General features: G+C 45.4%; 2 protein-coding genes across 3 annotated transcripts in view; one reads left to right on the top strand and one right to left on the bottom strand.

The window, feature by feature from the left end:
* The window catches only part of ATOX1 (antioxidant 1 copper chaperone), a 14,756-nt gene extending 13,600 nt beyond the window's left edge, over positions 1–1,156 (bottom strand). Inside the window, exon 1 of the mRNA XM_072145545.1 lies at positions 993–1,156. Coding sequence (XP_072001646.1) covers positions 993–1,151 — 159 coding nt within the window. The 5' untranslated portion in view covers positions 1,152–1,156. The remainder of the gene's footprint in view (positions 1–992) is intronic.
* Positions 1,075–18,379, top strand: G3BP1 (G3BP stress granule assembly factor 1). Of its 2 annotated transcripts, none has more exons than XM_072145544.1 (12): positions 1,075–1,215; positions 13,601–13,714; positions 13,845–13,926; positions 14,010–14,183; positions 14,274–14,364; positions 14,699–14,792; positions 15,692–15,905; positions 16,001–16,102; positions 16,425–16,539; positions 17,112–17,237; positions 17,327–17,436; positions 17,572–18,379. In XM_072145544.1, the coding sequence occupies exons 1-12, from the start codon at positions 1,136–1,138 to the stop codon at positions 17,779–17,781; spliced, it is 1,512 nt and encodes a 503-aa protein (XP_072001645.1). In that variant the 5' UTR covers positions 1,075–1,135; the 3' UTR covers positions 17,782–18,379. The 2 variants fall into 2 exon arrangements, with proteins under 2 accessions (XP_072001645.1, XP_072001644.1); XM_072145543.1 differs by lacking the exon at positions 1,075–1,215 and adding an exon at positions 8,758–8,910.

Raw genomic sequence — 18,379 nt, 5'->3', positions numbered from 1 at the left:
CGCGATGTTAACGCATGCGTTAACCATGCGTTAACAACCGCATGCGTTAACCGCGATGTTAACGCATGCGTTAACAATGCGTTAACGGTTGCGTTTTGTAAACACAGGTGTTAGCAGCTGTTTAATTAGGCAAATCACTCTCCAGCTATTGCAATGCGTTTTTAAACGCATGCGGTAAACGCGACGTGTGACAGCACCCTTACGTTTGTAAACGCAATGTTAACGCATGCGTTAACAAAACGCATGCGTTAACGCTTTGTTAACGCATGCGTTAACATTGCGTTTACGATGCGTTTTGTTAACGCATGCGTTAACAGTGATGAAATTAGGCAAATCACCTCTCCTCAGCTGTTGTATATGCGTTTCAAACGCAATGAAAACGCAGGTCAAAACGCAACGTGTGAACGCGCCCTTACCGGCATGGCTGTGTGCAGGGCTCAGGTGAGTACAGGGAGGTAACTTACCGGCATGGCTGTGTGCAGGGCTCAGGTGAGTACAGGGAGGTAACTTACCGGCATGGCTGTGTGCAGGGCTCAGGTGAGTACAGGGAGGTGACTTACCGGCATGGCTGTGTGCAGGGCTCAGGTGAGTACAGGGAGGTGACTTACCGGCATGGCAGTGTGCAGGGCTCAGGTGAGTACAGGGAGGTGACTTACCGGCATGGCTGTGTGCAGGGCTCAGGTGAGTACAGGGAGGGGACTTACCGGCATGGCTGTGTGCAGGGCTCAGGTGAGTACAGAGAGGTAACTTACCGGCATGGCAGTGTGCAGGGCTCAGGTGAGTACAGGGAGGTGACTTACCGGCATGGCTGTGTGCAGGGCTCAGGTGAGTACAGGGAGGTGACTTACCGGCATGGCTGTGTGCAGGGCTCAGGTGAGTACAGGGAGGTGACTTACCGGCATGGCTGTGTGCAGGGCTCAGGTGAGTACAGGGAGGTGACTTACCGGCATGGCTGTGTGCAGGGCTCAGGTGAGTACAGGGAGGTGACTTACCGGCATGGCTGTGTGCAGGGCTGCTGACAGGGTGTGTGACAGCTCAGCTCCTGGAAGGGAAGCAATGCTGAGGCCCGGCCCTGCTTCCTGTCCCTCCTCCTCCTCCTCCTCCTTTCCTCTCCAGGTCTGGGCGCACATAGGACATGATGCTGCTGCCATCTTCTGGTGTACATGGTCAAAGTGAGGACAACACAGTTCTCATCATGGGAGAACCCGGCACAAAGTATGTACCCCCCACCCTGATCCTGTCCTGCTGGGGTAGGGGCACTGTCAGCAGCTCAGCCCTTCCTGCTGTCCGGTGACTTGTGGCACACCTAACTTTCTTTGGGCATGGCTGCTGTAAACTCTTCCAGAGCTGGGGAGTGAGGGGTTAATAATGTGTGTGACATACATGTACAGTAACATGGGCTGTGTATAAGGAGCCGCCATACACCCTGTAGTAGCCCTGTAGTGTATAGGATCATGGCTGACTTCCTATACATGACTGTACAACTTGTTGTCAACAGCCCAAAGTTCACAGGAGCAGGAGGTGGCAGCACTAATGGGCGGGGCATAGCCAAAATACTAGCCCCCCCCAGACTGTAACCCTAAACTAAGACCCAGGACTCGCATAGATCACTTTTAGATCCCCCTGAACTATCATCTAGTTGCAGATCACAAAATTAAAGTGGGTTTTCCAGAGGGTGGAAAGTTTTTTTATTTTTTTTTTTGGCAGCTTGCAAAAGATTTAATATATATTTTATAATTTTTACATGTATAATGAATATGAATATTACACCTAATTATCCAAAAAATAAAATATATCATACGTATAAAAATCTAAAAACTGTGTCACATAAAATATATAATAAATCTAAAAAAAAAAAAAATCATATAAAATATCATCTTAAAAGCTTAAAAAAATATATATAATACACAAAAAATATAATAAAGCTACATATATAAAAGGAATATACAACGCATAAAATGTATACTAAATCTAAATAATCATATAAAGTATAATACATATAAAATAAATAATAAATCTAAATATAATCATAAAATATGTAATATATATAATATACATAAAAAATAAGATGTATGCAAAAATATATAAAATGTGAGTATAAAATATACAATAAATTAAAAATTTGTCATGTAAAATCTAAAATATTTAATAAATTAAATTGATTATTAAAAATGAATTATAATCGTAAAAAATAAATTAAAATAATAAATGACATGTCATGGATCACTCCCACTTTTTGGCTGGGGTGGGTCACAGGAGACAGCAATGACTGGCTGAGGAGTCCAGAGGATCCACAAAGTAGTGAGCAGAGGGGAGAGGGTAGATTGGGGAAGAGGGGGGTAGTGTTCCTGGACGATTTGTACTTTGTGACTGAGGGCGCGTTCACACGTTACGTTTTGACCTGCGTTTTCATTGCGTTTGAAATGCATATACAACAGCTGAGGAGAGGTGATCGTAAACGTGATGTTAACGTATGTGTTAACAAAGTGTTAACACATGAGTTAACATTGCATTTACAAACGCAAACGGTAATGTAATTAGGCAAATTATCTCACATCAGCTGTTGTATATGCGTTTCAAACGCAATCAAAACGCAACCAAAACGCAACGTGTGAACGCGCCCTCAATGTATGGAAATAATATGGTTTTGGGTTTATCTTGTCATAGGAAAATTACGGTAAATCATTGCCTAATGAAAAGAAAACTTGTGTTGTGATGTTTTTCACCACCGTTACGCGCCCGGGTTTGTTGCGACGCTCTGTATATTCTAATTCGAATTTTTGAAAACGCATCAGTTTTTAAATGGTTTTGATTAAGATAATTGGGAAATCTGGTCAAAAACGCAAACTGGTTCAAAACGCCTCGTGTGACCGCACCCTTACCATGCGTTTTGCTTAATCTTAGGGTGCGGTCACACGTCGCGTTTACTGCGTGCGTTTAAAAACGCATTGCTACAGCTGAAGGGGTATTTCCCTAATTAAACAGCTGTTAACGCTTGCGTTTACAAAACGCAAGCGTTAACGCATGCGTTAACATCGCGGTTAACGCATGCGGATGTTAACGCATGCGTTAACCGCGATGTTAACGCATGCGTTTTGTAAACGCAAGCGTTAACAGCTGTTTAATTAGGGAAATATCCCTTCAGCTGTAGCAATGCGTTTTTAAACGCATGCAGTAAACGCGACGTGTGACAGCACCCTTAGGGCGCGTTCACACGTTGCGTTTTGGTTGCGTTTTCATTGCGTTTGAAACGCATATACAACAGCTGATGTGAGGCAATTTGCCTAATTACATTACCGTTTACGTTTGTAAACGCAATGTTAACGCATGCGTTAACAAAACGCATGCGTTAACGCTTTGTTAACGCATGCGTTAACATCGCGTTTACGATGCGTTTTGTAAACGGAAGCGTTAACAGTGATGTAATTAGGCAAATCACCTCTCCTCAGCTGTTGTATATGCGTTTCAAACGCAATGAAAACGCAGGTCAAAACGCAACGTGTGAACGCGCCCTTAATAGATAAACCGGTTGAAAGCAGCCAAATGCATGGTAAACGGTCAAAAACGCATGCTTAAAAAAGGAACCAAAAACGCCAACGTGTGGCATCACCCTGAGGGCGCGTTCACGCGTTGCGTTTTGGTCGCGTTTTCATTGCGTTTGAAACGCATATACAACAGCTGATGAGAGGTGATTTGCCTAATTACATTACCGTTTACGTTTGTAAACGCGTTGTTAGCGCATGCGTTAACATCACGTTTACGATGCGTTTTGTAAACGGAAATGTTAACAGTGATGTAATTAGGCAAATCACCTCTCCTCAGCTGTTGTATATGCATTTTAAACGCAATAAAAACGCAGGTCAAAACGCAACGTGTGAACGCACCCTTACATGTTTTTATCCTGTAACTGGGGCATCTATAAGAGCGAAACGACCCCCTGTGACTGCTGATGTTGGTCAGAGCTGTACTGGGTCCTGGCAGCTCTGATTAACCCCTTTAGACCCAGTGGTCACATCACACCGGCTCTGATTGTTTATGCCTCTTGCTACTTTCCATGTAAACAATGCAAAACGTTTTGTTTATTGCCTATCACAAGCGTTTCATTGTAAATACATCTGCCATCACGCAAAGCTCCTCCTCCTCCAAACCCAATGTAAACAGTGCGTGTGAATGCAGCCTTAGGGCGCATTCACAAGTTGCGTTTTCATTGCGTTTGAAACACATATACAACAGCTGATGAGAGGTGATTTGCCTAATTACATTAACGTTTACATTTGTAAACGCAATGTTAACGCATGCATTAACAAAACGATGTGTTAACGCTTTGTTAATGCATGTGTTAACATCACGTTTACAATGCGTTTTGTAAACGGAAATGTTAACAGTGATGTAGTTATGCAAATCACCTCTCCTCAGCTGTTGTATATGCGTTTCAGACGCAATGAAAACGCAGGTCAAAACGCAACGTGTGAACGCGCCCTTAGGCTACATTCACACTACCGTATGGGGGACGTATATACGGCCAATATACGTTCCTCATAGACAGCAATGGGCGCACGGCGCCCTACGGGAGCGGTACGGTGCAGCACACATGTGGCACCGTACCGCTCCGTACCCCGGAAAAAGATAGGACATGTCCTATCTTTCTCCGTAGTACGGCGCCGTGCGCCATTAATTCCTATGGAGAGGGGCGGGGGTGAGCTGCGCTCACCTCCTCCTCCTCTCCCCATGCACTGCCGTTGCCCGGTACGGTACGGGCGGGCAACGCCAGTGTGAATATAGCCTGAGGCCGCGGTCACACGTACCGCTAGGCGTCTGTTCATAACGCGACGCTAGCGCACAGGGGGAGGTCCTCGGCCCGAACGCACATGCGTTTCCAGAGAAACACATGCGATCGGCTTAACAACCGCATGCGTTTCCCTGGAAACGCATGTGCGTTCGGGCCGAGGACCTCCCCCTGTGCACTAGCGTCGCGTTATGACGGACGCCTAGCGGTACGTGTGACTGCGGCCTTAGGCCGGCGCCACACGTGGCGCTTTTGTCTGCGCTTGCAAACGCAAACGCAGACAAAGTCGCGCCCACCGGGGCGGGCCTCGGCCCGATCGCATCGGCGCTTCTATGGAAACGCCTGCAATCGGGAACGAGCCGCCGGTGTTTCGCGTTAAATTAACGCAAAACACCGGCAGCTCGTTCCCGATCGCTGGCATTAAATTAACGCAAAAGACCACCGGCTCGTTCACGATCACAGGCGTTTCTATGGAAACGCCGATGCGATCGGGCTGAGGCCCGCCCCGGTGGGCGCGGCTTTGTCTGCGTTTGCGTGCGCAGACAAAGCGCTACATGTGTCATCAACCTTAGTGTTAATATAATGCAAAACACCGGCGGCTTGTTCCCGATCGCAGGTGTTTCCGCAGAAACGCCGATGCGATCGGGCCGTGGCCCGCCCCGGTTGGCGCAGCTTTGTCTGCTTTTGCGTTTGCAAGCGCAGACAAAGCGCTACGTGTGGCACCGGCCTTATTTCGCAGCCAATCTCTGTGAAAAAGGCCCTTGTGTCTTCCATGTGTCATTGGTTTTCTCAGAACAGAATTCCTGTCTGCAATTCCTGGAAAAACCGATAACCGGAGAGCAATCCGCAAAACTGAAGACCCATAGCGGAAGACTTATGTTTTAAATTCCTGACATGCAAAATATGTGTTGCTGATTCCAAAACGCATGCGTTTCAGTGGAAACGCATATGCGTCTGCGCCAACCCCCTCCCACTTGCGTTTTGGATGTGTTTATGTGAACGTGCCTTGAGGGCGCTACACACATTCCGCTAGTGACGTGTTCATAACGCGGCGCTAACGTACAGGGGGCGGGGCTTGCGGCGTTCGCATATGTGTTTCCAGAGAAACACATGCGATCGGCTTATCAATCGCATGCGTTTCCCAGGAAACGCATATGTGATCGGCCCGGGCCTTGCCCCTATTGCGCTAGCGTCGCATTATGAACGCGTCGCCAGCGGAACGTGTAAACGCACCCTATGGGCGCGTTCACACGTTCCGCTATCGGCGCGTTCATAGAGCGACGCTAGCGCACAGTGGGCGGGGCTCGGGCCGATCGCATATGCGTTTCCCGGGAAACGCATGCAATTAATAACCCAATCGCATGCGTTTCTCTGGAAACGCATATGCGATGGCCCCAAACGCGCGCTAGCGGAACGTGTGAACGCGCCCTGAGGGCGCGTTCATACGTTGCGTTTTGGTCGTGTTTTCATTGCGTTTGAAACGCATACACAACAGCTGAGGAGAGGTGATTTGCCTAATTACATCGCTGCTAACATTTCCGTTTACAAAACGCATCGTAAACGCGATGTTAACGCATGTGTTAACAATGCGTTAACACATGCGTTTTGTTAACGCATGCGTTAACATTGCGTTTACAAACGTAAACGGTAATGTAATTAGGCAAATTACCTCACATCAGCTGTTGTATATGCGTTTCAAACGCAATGAAAACGCGACCAAAACGCAACGTGTGAACGCGCCCTGAGGCATCATGCACAGCCTGATGCAAGAGAGAGGTGAGCGCTGCTCGACCCTCCTCTCTACATATAAAGGCTAGCAGCTGGAGCTATAAGGGTGATGCCACACATCACGTTTTAACCCGTTTTTGGTTCGTTTTTAAGCAGTCCATTTAAAAACGCATACGTTAAAAAACGCATACGTTTTTGACAGGTTTTACCAATTATCTTAATTAAAACTGGTCAAAAAGGATGCTTTTTCAAAAAACGCATGTGTTTTTTAACGGACTGCTGCCTTTTTCTCATTGCGTTTTTGCATCCTTGAAATCATTTTCATATTGGCTTTTTCAATGGGTTTTAGGGCGCGTTTACACGTTGCGTTTTGGTCGCGTTTTCATTGCATTTGAAACACATATACAACAGCTGATGAGAGGTAATTTGCCCAATTACATAACCGTTTACGTTTCTTAACGCAATGTTAACGCATGCGTTTTGTAAATGGAAATGTTAACAGTGATATAATTAGGCAAATCACCTCTCCTCAGCTGCTGTATATGCGTTTCAAACGCGATGAAAACGCAGGTTCATAACGCGACGCTAGCGCACAGGGGGCGGAGTTTGGGGCGATCGCATATTAGTTTCCAGAGAAACGCATGCGATCGGGTTATTAATCGATCCCGAGCCCCACCCACTGTGCGCTAGCGTCGCGTTATGATAGCGGAACGTGTGAACGCGCCCTCAGGGCGCGTTCACACGTTGCGTTTTGACCTGCGTTTTCATTGCGTTTGAAACGCATATACAACAGCTGAGGAGAGGTGATTTGCCTAATTACATCACTGTTAACGCTTCCGTTTACAAAACGCATCGTAAACGCGATGTTAACGCATGCGTTAACAAAGCGTTAACGCATGCGTTTTGTTAACGCATGCGTTAACATTGCGTTTACAAACGTAAACGGTAATGTAATTAGGCAAATTGCCTCACATCAGCTGTTGTATATGCGTTTCAAACGCAATGAAAACGCAACCAAAACGCAACGTGTGAACGCGCCCTCAGGTTATAGTGTCTTAACTTGGCATTTTCTCCCCTGCGTTTTTTTGTCTGCATTTTTTGAGGTGTGTTTTTCAAAGCGGAAAATAAAAAAGGGGGATCTCTACTTGGCAGGCTATTTTCAAAAATGACCCATTACCCCTGATGAAGCCGTGTACTCGGCGAAACATGTTGGGGGGCTTTAGTAGCAGGTTGTAATTAGCAGGGTGCCTTGAGGGCACCTCTTGTAATTTTTTTTCAAAGCGTTTGCGCTTTTGAAAATGCATGCGTTTGTGGTCTGCGTTTAGAAACCCATGTGATTACATGCACAAATAGCAGGGAGAAGATCGCTGCGTTTTTAGAAGACACGACTGCATGCAATTAAGCACATCAAGCGTTGCGTTTTTATAAACGCAAGCAAACATTTGAAAACCACCATGCGGCTAAGTAGCCAACAACCAAAATTGTGTGTTTTTACCACATTATTGCTATTGTGCGCCAAAAAATACCCATTTTTTTTGTTTTAAAACAGGTTTTTTTGTATGTGCGCTCATCATGTGAATAAACCCTTTTACGCATGTAATATAGGTTTTTTACGTTTACAGATTTTATTTTGATGAAATATTTCTGTGTTACGTGACACTTATGTTCATTATTGCTAATTTTTCCATTGTTTACTTCACTTTTTACCTCAGAACATTATTACTGAGGTGATAATTGAGGGTTTAGTTTATATCACTTTCTAATAGGAAAATATTGACACCCTCGCCCCTTCCTCTATCTCCAGTGGGGGGGGGAGGCACCACACTGCTGTATGACCACTAATAGGGTGCTATAGCTTTAAGATTCCGGCCATATTTTCCCCACTGTCCTGTCCTGTCAATCATTCCACTTTCTCCTTCTAATTGGCCAGCGTTTGCTTTTCCCCCGCCTCTCTTTATGATCGCACAGGGTTTACCGCCCAATATCACAGGGGCCTCTATTTCCCTACAACCACACTAGCTTGGTGTAAACTACGCCAACCACGACCAAGCTTTTTCCTTTGTTATAGGCCTCGCTCTGTGCCCCCGCCCACAGCGATGTGTCCTCAATCTCCATAGGCTACCCGTTGCGTTTCACGGAAATCATTCTCGAGTCTCATTAGTTGGTAAAGCCGTCGGTCATCTCATTAGCCCGCCTACTAGACGTCTAGCGTCCAATGGGGTTTGCGAGCTGTAGAATCGGCCTTAGAGATTGGTCAAAGTGGAGTAGTGGGGTAGGTTGTATGCTTAGTATATGTACCCGGCAGCTGAGCACGCCGTTGCTTGTGCCGATACTGTGTGTGGTAAACCAAGGCTGCTCCGGAGCGCAGAGCCCGCCCCAAGCCGGACCTTCAGCAGGTAAGACCCCGCTCTAGTCTTCTTACATCTCTCTCATCCCGGTCAGAAAAAAGCGCGGGCTTTAGTCTCGGTCTCTCGGCCGCATCCTCTTTCTCCTTGAGCGTCCGCGCTTTTACCCGGCTGCGTGCGGCCTACGCCATTATCCCCCGGCGCGCCTCGCTTTACGTGCGGCGTCGGGGAGGACATGGCCGCGGCTTATAGATCCTCCCCGGCTTTGTCTCTTTGCCCGGCGGCTGCTGTGGGAGCTCAGTATCGGCCTCCCCTTTAATTGAGACAAAGTGACTAGAAAATCTAGTCGACCCCTTTAATTATATGTATGAGGAGCAGCTCTGCTACAATGTATCAGGTTTTTTTAGTCCCGTCCTCTTGTAGTAATTGTAGGTTTCATAGAAACCAAATTAATGGCGACCTATAGGTGAGATTATGTATAGTGGCTGCTACCTAGAGCCTCTGTATGCAGCAACCTGTGAGCTAGAGCCGCGTTCACACTTTTGTTATCCCCCCCATAGTCGTCTGTTAAGTTGCAACATGTTTTAATTGGGGGGTGGGGGGGATACGCGCACCTCCAATCAGTTGTATTCATTTTGGACGAAGCTCGTATTTGGGGAGTAGTTTATGCAATGTGTTTCAGAGTGCAAGTGTGTACATGGCCTAGAGCAGTGATGGCTAACCTATGGCACTGGTGCCAGAGGTGGCACTCGGAGCCCTTTCTGTGGGCACTCAGGCCATCACCAGAGATGACTCCAGGTATCTTCCTGCAGTCCCAGATACCCCAGGACTTGCTGTGCAAAGAGGTATTTTAAAGTGACAGCTGTACCTGGGACTATTTTCTGCTTTATTGGTGCCTCAGGTGCTGGTATCAATGAAAACTGTGACAGAGAAGGGAGTATAAATCACAAATTACATTTCTGTGTTGGCACTTTGCGATAAATAAGCGGGACTTTGTTGAAGTTTGGGCGCTCGGTCTCTAAAAGGTTCGCCATCACTGGCCTAGAGGTTGCATTCACACGTTCAGGTTTTTTTTTGGATGCAGTTTTTGATATTCAAAGCATGAGTGGAGTGAACAAAAGAGTAACTCTCCTCAATGGTAGGTTCTTAACCATTTATGGTCCACACCTATTTTTGGCCTTAAAAACTGAAAGTGTGAACGCACGCTTAGGGTAAGTGTGGGAGCGGCTGAAGTAACACTGTGAATCCCAAACTGAATGGGAATGTCCCGTAGATGGTGGACGTGTATGTGACTGTTAAAGCGGGATCCGGGTTCTGTAACCTGTAGCGCTAGGAACCTTAGGGTGTCCTAATGACTACACACAATAAACGTAGAGCTTCTCTACGTCTATATTTTGATTCAGTAGCTAGTGTGAGAACGAATGCCTCTATATGGGCTCATATGCAGGGTTCTAGTTTTCATGGATCAGTGCCTAAGCCAATTGTCCGGACCATGAGTCCTTTTCTATGGTCATCGGTGTATACACGGACCTCACAAAACAATGGTATAGAAACTGGGTGGTACCCTGTGCGTTAGTTTTTTTTTTATAGAGACTTGTAGGGTTATGCTCGCCAAAAGGATGACTTGCTCTTAAGAATTAGGGCCCGCTGACCATGGTCTGTGGGGATGCCCAGCATATAGTCTGCACCTAAATGACGTTCTGCCCCCCTCCTTCCCCTACCATTGTTCTCGGGATGGATGCGGAACCCACATCTTATATGCCTATGTGATGTTACAAATATTAAAAAAAAAAAAATGGCTTACCCTCTCTTAAGCCCGGCGTCATGGCCTGTGAATGAAGCCCTGATACTATCTGGTTGGATGTGTTGTGCATTTAAAGGACCACCAGGATGAAGGATTGTTAACCAAGCACACTTGCATACTGGTGTGTGCCGCCTCTGGCAGGATACGCTTTCCTTTTGGCTTCTTATACCCTGGTTTTATAAAAAAAAGAAAAAAAAATGCAAATGAGCCCAATAGGCTCCTGGTTCCATAGATGTTAGTGGAGCCCCTGAGGCTCATTTGCATATATTTTTATTTTATTGTGTAAGAACAAGGGCATAAAAGCTAAAATAGCGGATCCTGACAGAGGGGGGCACACACCCGCGTGTAAGTGTACTTGGTTTACAATCCTTCATCCTGGTGGTAGATTTCCTTTAAGAAAGAAAACCACATCCCAATTCCAGATGCAAAGAAACTCAAGACACCAGTGTGAAGCAATGGGACCCCATTGTTTTCTAATGAAATCATCATTGTGGCGACCATAAACTATGGAGCTACTGGTCCCTTCATCCCTTTACTAGGGTACTGTATTCGCAAAGGCACCGCTACAGTGTGGCGCTATGTCTTGTGGGATGTTGAAAGGACTTGTAGCATCGTATATATAACTTGTGATGGTGTCCGATCAGGTTCACATCCGGTTCACATTTTAGGCTATATATGTCAGTGTGAAAAAGACCTAAACTGGATCTTTAGATGCATCTAGAAGCTCCTTGGTTGTCTCACAAGTAAAACTGCTTTATGTAGGACACTTCACAAGTTTCTCAAACACAAACCTTTTGTCTTTCCCATTTTAGAGAAAATGTTGCGTTTCGGTGCCGTTAGTATAATAAAGCAGGTGCACTGGTAGTCATGGCCACTCCCCTAGCGCTCTGTGGAGCTCATTTGCATAAAGATTTGGTGGATACAGATCTATTTACAAAATTTGGCCAGAATAAGTGTTTTGGGTGTCATAATGTAGGGTGCCCCCTGTGAGGGTGGGGGAAGGCTCTATTGGTTCTTCCTAGATACGGCAGCAGTGGTTTCTGAGGACGCGTCTCTGTTGTGTTGCTGGAACATAAGTCTGTTATTGGGCACTAGGGCCGTGGCTATCACTTCTTCCTCCCTCTCGTCCTGCCACGGCTTCCACGTGAACGTCGCGTCCGGTCCTCGCTCTCTCGTTGCTGTGAGTAGAGGAGCGGCTTAAGTAACGTGAGTACAAGTTATTTCCAGTTGCCATAAATAGCCGCAGCTGAAAATGAAGCCCCACCAGCAGCCACTTGCTAGTCTCTATAGACGGCTCGTGCTACTATTTATATGATCAATGGTTGTCGCTTACAAATTCACTTTATCGTTTCAATACGGGGGGTCACTCATCTTCCCTAGATTCCTGATCGTTTTTTGCAAAGGGACCGGGAAAGTTGGGTGAGCGGGGTGTGTAATGGTCGCCCCGTTATCCTCCCATATTAAACAGGTTTTGCTTTTTATGACCGGTTTCCTCTCCTCCTGCTGGTGTGATGGCATTTGCATGATAATAACCATGCGCTTACCTGCTGATGTAAATGCAAATGTTGTTTCTTGTTCTGCTTTGACCCCCCTGGGGGAGGTTTTCAGGTTTCACTTTATTGATGTTGTCTTCTTAGTTTCTATTCTGGGACATGGGCTGATACAAGGCTCAGGAATGATATCTGATGAATATTACACTGGACACCATTTATATGAGTGGCTGCTGGTTGTATCCTGCTCCTGTATTTCTTGTGCTTTAGACTATTCCTCTCCTCCAGCATTGTTTCCCATGTACGTGCCCTCGAAGTGTTGCTTAGCAGCCGCTGTGTTTTGGACTCTGGGTGTGTAGAGGTGGTTGCGAATATAAACGTTACAAACCGAAAGAATGTCACCTTCTAAATCCAGCCACTTTGATTACCAGGAGCTCGGCCTACTCCGGGGTTAAAAGGTGCCAGCTCTCCGGAGGAAGAACAGATGGCAAGTGCTAGAGCAGGTGCAGCCTTAGAGCAGATGGGCATCTATGTCCTGTCTTCTAAGACCGAGATGTAGACGTGAGGAAAGATTAATCTTCTGCTTGAATCATAGAGAAATGACTGGTGTCTTCCCCGTGTAGAATTCTCTACATATTCCGTATGTGAATGTTGAATAGATTCTCCAAGCAGTTTGTGGACGATGATGCGTTTGGGATTTAGTGTCATCTTTCTGGCTGAACCAATGGTCGCATGGCACAGCACATATTACTTGCAGTAATAAGACATCCACACCAATTGGCATTCAGACAATAGTCTTTGGAGAAAGTGGATTTTGTCTGGATAGCGGGATGGGCTTTCGTTTGGTAAAAACCTCTGTCAAATATAGCTGCCCCTCTAATACCAAGTGAAATGGGTGAGGGGGGGGGGGTAACAATTGTTTGACTGTTTAAAGGGGTTGGCCACAAGTTCTACAAAGTTTATCAGAACATGAACAATTCCCTAATATGGTCCCTGTACCCTGGTAAACTTTACCCTACCACCACATTTCTGTGTTTTTCTGCGATGGCCAGTCAGGTGGTAATAAATTCTGCTTAATATATCTGCACACCTCTCCTACCAGTGACATGGGGCAGTCCAACCATGCTCCGGTCACGGGGTACATTCTTGTTCTGTGGGAATAAATTTGAGCCTTTTATTAGGGGATTAACTCCTTTCAATGAACTCTACCATCATGATAAACCAGTGACTCTATATTCAGGAACTGTGACTGTGTTATTCTTCTTGTATTTGTTATCCATGGCCTCCTTCCTTATAAAATAAACTTTTAAAATGATGCTAATGAGACAAAAAAGGCTTCTGGGGTTGTTACTCTGTGCTGCAGCTTCACAGGCTGTTACACTTGATCACAAGTGAATGTTATTCTTTAGTCTAATCTGGTTTTCTTTGTTTTTTTTTTTTATCTTAGATTTCAGTTGACCAAAGAAATGGTGATGGAGAAGCCAAGTCCCCTGCTTGTCGGGCGGGAGTTTGTGAGGCAGTATTACACCCTGCTCAACCAGGCACCAGACTTTCTGCACAGGTAAGGGGGCGTAATGTCCTATTGTGATCTGTTTGATCCTAGTACTGCTGCAGAGTGTAAGGTTTAATTGATGACTTTCTGATCCTAGTAAATGTGTCGTATTTCATGGACTTCATTTTTCTTTTCTCAGGTTCTATGGCAAAAGTTCTTCCTATGTTCACGGTGGCTTGGACAGCAATGGAAAACCTGAAGATGCTGTCTATGGGCAAACTGTAAGTTTTTACTCAGTGTTTTGCACATTTGCTCTTTGTTGCTTTTTGAAACACAGAAGATTAAAATGTGTCTTCTCCTCCAGGACATCCATAAGAAAGTAATGTCCTTGAACTTCAAGGATTGCCGGACAAAAATCCGGCACGTCGATGCCCATGCCACTCTGAACGATGGGGTTGTGGTACAAGTTATGGGTGAGCTTTCCAACAACAGGCAACCCATGCGGCGCTTCATGCAGACCTTTGTGTTGGCACCGGAGGTAAGTTTATTGCTTCTGTTGGAATGAATGAATGAATCTTCTCGATGCTTCTAAGATGTGAGATTTAATATGTAAACTCTTTTGTTTCAGGGATCTGTGGCAAACAAGTTTTATGTCCACAATGACATATTCCGTTACCAGGATGAAGTTTTTGGTGACTCTGACACAGAACCTCCTGAAGGTATGTATATACGTCTTCCATGTGTACATAGGTTAAATGCTTTCACCTTGAGGGGACTCTATTTTTCTGGTTTCCAGTATCATAAGCCATTCCAGAAATAATGCATGAGAGTTATGGCTGCAATACTCTTCCTCTTCAGCAGACACAACATTATAAGAACAGATTGTCCATGTAGTGCCTTGGTTTGAGTTGTAGACTCGCCTTGCGTTGCCATATGTCGTCCTCTGCTGCTTTCATTGTATTGTGAGACTGTTAACGGATTTTGAGGCTAAGATATTTCTTCAATTGTACATGTGGTGGTTGAGGTATTTCAATTCTATATTTTCTTTTGCAGAATCAGATGAGGAAGTAGATGAACCTGAAGAGAGGCAGCAAACTCCAGAAGTAGTTGCCACCGATGACGGCGCGTACTACGACCAAACTGGCAAGTAAGTGTGGTTCTCTTTTCTGTAGTCATTCGGCTTCAAGGGAACCTGTCACCCCAGCTGCACATATACAAGCACTGACAGGTTTCTATAGAGCCCTATTCACTAACTGACAGCCTTCTTTTAGCTAAAAATTTTCGCTTGCATCCACAAATCGCCTTTTATCTTATATTCCCTGGCATCAGAGGGGGACGAGTCCTCTTCATCCAGCCCCTCCCACCTTGTACTCCCCATGCCTTATGCCTCCTTTCTGGTCACAGTTCATGTGATGTTACCACAGTGACATAATCTCGGATCCATTAGCCTCATAACAATAGCAAGCTGCACCACCATGCGTGTGTCTGACCACATGAAGTCAGCAGCCTCCATGAACTTCTACTCCTCTCCATCCTCCATGGAGGTTGCTGTGATTTCATGTAATCGCATACATGGTGCACAGTTTGCTATTTTTAGAAGGCTAAAGGACCTGCAATGTCATGAATGTAACACAAGACACTGTTAAAAAAAAACAAAAAAAACACACATATTTCCCATCTGTACATAGAGCTTTATATGTCTGTAGATGAATATTAGCAGACAGTCCCTAAGTACAAGGAGGCAGAGCAGGGATTTAAAGAGACAGAGCTGTCAGTCCCAATAATGGGGTGTGGCTCACTGCCAGCCTGGGGGAGAGAAGGTTCACAGCTACCAGGCATGAGTCAGAAAAACTAATTTGCATATCAGAAGAATGTGTAAGGTACAGGGCCTCACTGGTTGCTAATTTTGGGTGATATGCGGAGTAATTGTAACCCTTTTATCAGTAGGCATTGTTAGTCAGGGTGGCCAAAATCTGGTGACAGATCTTCTATAACTGGGGCCGTTAATTCTTATTGTTCAATTGATCACTTTTTTTTTTGTTTTAGTAATAATGACTTGGATGAACCACTGGAAGAGCAGATTGTAGAGCCTGAACCCGAGCCAGAACCTGAACCAGAGCAGGAGCCTGAGCCCGAAGTAACTGATGAAAAATGTGAACCTGTGTCTGAGGAACCTGCTCCAGAAGAGGAAGAGCCTGTGGAAAAAAGCCCTTCTCCCCTCCCTGCAGATCCTGCACCAGCCGTACAAGAAGACTCAAGGGTGAGTAGTCTTCTAATGAATGTAAGATATTGGAGCTGCCGTCATGTTATTTGCTGGAGTCTCTAACGATATCCCATTTATTTACATACATATAGGCGTTCTCATGGGCGTCTGTAACCAGCAAAAATCTTCCTCCCAGCGGAGCTGTCCCAGTGTCAGGAATCCCACCACATGTTGTCAAAGTTCAACCATCACAGGTAAGTAGTGTAAATCTCATGCTCTCAGCACAGTCCAGACAGCTGGTGCCGAATTGCAATTTTATCTAAACCTTTAGTTAATAAAAGTGTAGTATTGTAAATGGTATGCGTGCATTGGGTTGACATCACTTTCCCTCTGTAAAGGAAAATGACCTTGATCGAATATATTGCAATCCAAACATTACTTCAGAATTGTATGTTCCGATGTGTTAAGTTATCCTTTTTATAAAATGTTCTGACATTGCTGGCTTTGAGTATAATTGCTTAAAACAATTGCTTTTCTAAGCTTCAAGTATTGAGTGCACTTCTTACCTTTTTTTAGCCCCGGCCCGAAATTAAATCTGAAAACCAGACCTCACAGAGACCACCACAGAGAGATCCACGGATCAGAGAACAGAGGACTACAACAGCTCCTCCTCGAAGTGGGCCAAGACCTGGTGAGTGTAATATTGTCATGTTTACCCATGTCATATGGACTTGCCCCTTATTCTACAGTAGGGCTATGACAATTCACAGGAACAGCGCCTTCCTTTTCTCAAATGATTCCTTTCCTTGCATCTTTCTAGACCAGTGGTTCTCAACCTTTCTAATGCTGTGACCCCGCAATACAGTTCCTCATGCTGTGGTGACCCCAAACCATGCAACTCGCAGTAAAAACACAGTAAAATTGCAGCTCCGATGGCTTTAGGCGACCCCCGGTTTTGGTCATTTGACCCCCGCTGGGGTCTCGAACCAAAGGTTGAGAACCACTGTTCTAGACCTTTATCATGCTGGATCATGGGATCGGCCTTGTCACCCTCATATTTGGCACAGTACAGAGTAGTTATGGTGGTGGGTGTTATTGGTGCAGTAAGTTTCCCCCTCATAGGTTCGCTTTAGCAGTAACTGTACTGATCGCTATCAATGAGCTAAGACTTTCTTCACACTTGAATTTGGTGACTTATTATGTCCCATATTAAAAAAATTTTATATACTGATGTGTATGTGGTTTTCTATTCCCCCCTTTTAGTGCGAGAAGGTGAACAAGGAGAATTGGAAACACGACGCATAAACAGATACCCAGACAGCCACCAGTTGTTTGTAGGCAATCTGCCCCACGACGTGGACAAAAACGAGCTGAAGGAGTTCTTCCAGAGTAAGTGTCTGTGTCCTGTACACACTGTGCAGTAATTCTAGTGGTAGTGAAGTGCAGCGATGTTAATCTTCCATTTTTCTGTTCTTCAGCTTACGGCAATGTTGTTGAGCTACGTATAAACAGCGGCGGAAAACTTCCCAACTTTGGCTTTGTGGTATTTGATGATGCAGAACCGGTCCAGAAAATCCTCAGCAGCCGAGTAAGTATTTTGGGTCCCTTTTCACTCAACAATCTGAAGTTTTGTTTTTTGAGGTTAAAACTATATTTTGAGGTAGATTTAAAATGGTTGTATAAATCTGACGTTAGTTCTGAATTCTCTAAATGTTTTCCACAGCCAATCATGTTCCGTGGGGACGTCCGCCTCAATGTGGAAGAAAAGAAAACTCGTGCAGCTAGAGAGGGCGACCGTCGTGGAGAGAGGACCCGTGGCCCTGGAGGACCACGTGGAGGTCTCGGAGGTGGTCTGAGAGGACCGCCACGTGGTGCAATGTCACAGAAACCTGGTTTTGGGGCTGGAAGAGGTGTTCAAGGTCCACGCCAGTGATTTTGTTCTTTATTATTTTTGTTTTTTCTTTTGAGTGGCTTCTAACATCAAAATTTTGGGTACAGCCCTCTCCTGTCCTGCAGCCTTCTGAAACTTGGGTCTCGGATGTCTGGCCTATTGTCCCAACCTGACGGACTGCTACACTTCACCTGTCCCATCCCAAATATGTTGTAATTTTACAGATTTTTTTTTTTTTTTTTTCCCCCTCTTCCCTCCGCCGCCCCCTTGATCCTCTATTCCAGAATCCGGCATTTGTTGGACAATTTCTTTTTAGGGGATTTAAACATATTCCTGTTTTCGGGAGTCAGATACAATGGAACATTTACCTGATTTTTAGGCAAATCCTCCGGTGTAATCACGAACGCTGGGTCTAGCATCTGGGTTTCTGAATGATGGGGGAATAAAATTGACAATTGACTCGATGCCCTTTGTAGAAAAAGGCAGTAGCCCATTGGCACAGTATTCAGGTATTATGAGTAGTAAATATCCTTCCAAGCTGTGAGTAGTGATGAAGACTCGAGTGGCTCAGAGCAGCTGCCTCCGCTCTCCATCCTTGCTGTTTTACTTCATAAGAATAAAGGGTGTTCATTGGAATTTC

This window comes from Engystomops pustulosus, chromosome 4, assembly GCF_040894005.1.
Source record: "Engystomops pustulosus chromosome 4, aEngPut4.maternal, whole genome shotgun sequence".
Lineage (NCBI taxonomy): Eukaryota > Metazoa > Chordata > Amphibia > Anura > Leptodactylidae > Engystomops > Engystomops pustulosus.
The sequence above is the reverse complement of the archived record's forward strand: the minus strand, read 5'-3'. Positions and strand labels throughout refer to the sequence as shown.

Excerpts from the sequence above, each read along its gene's own strand:
- G3BP1 (XM_072145543.1), top strand. The coding sequence starts at position 8,807 with ATGTACCCGGCAGCTGAGCACGCCGTTGCTTGTGCCGATACTGTGTGT. Across the intron at positions 16,103-16,424 it reads TCAAAGTTCAACCATCACAG|CCCCGGCCCGAAATTAAATC; the intron begins GTAAGTAGTGTA and ends ACCTTTTTTTAG. Across the intron at positions 17,437-17,571 it reads AGAAAATCCTCAGCAGCCGA|CCAATCATGTTCCGTGGGGA; the intron begins GTAAGTATTTTG and ends TGTTTTCCACAG.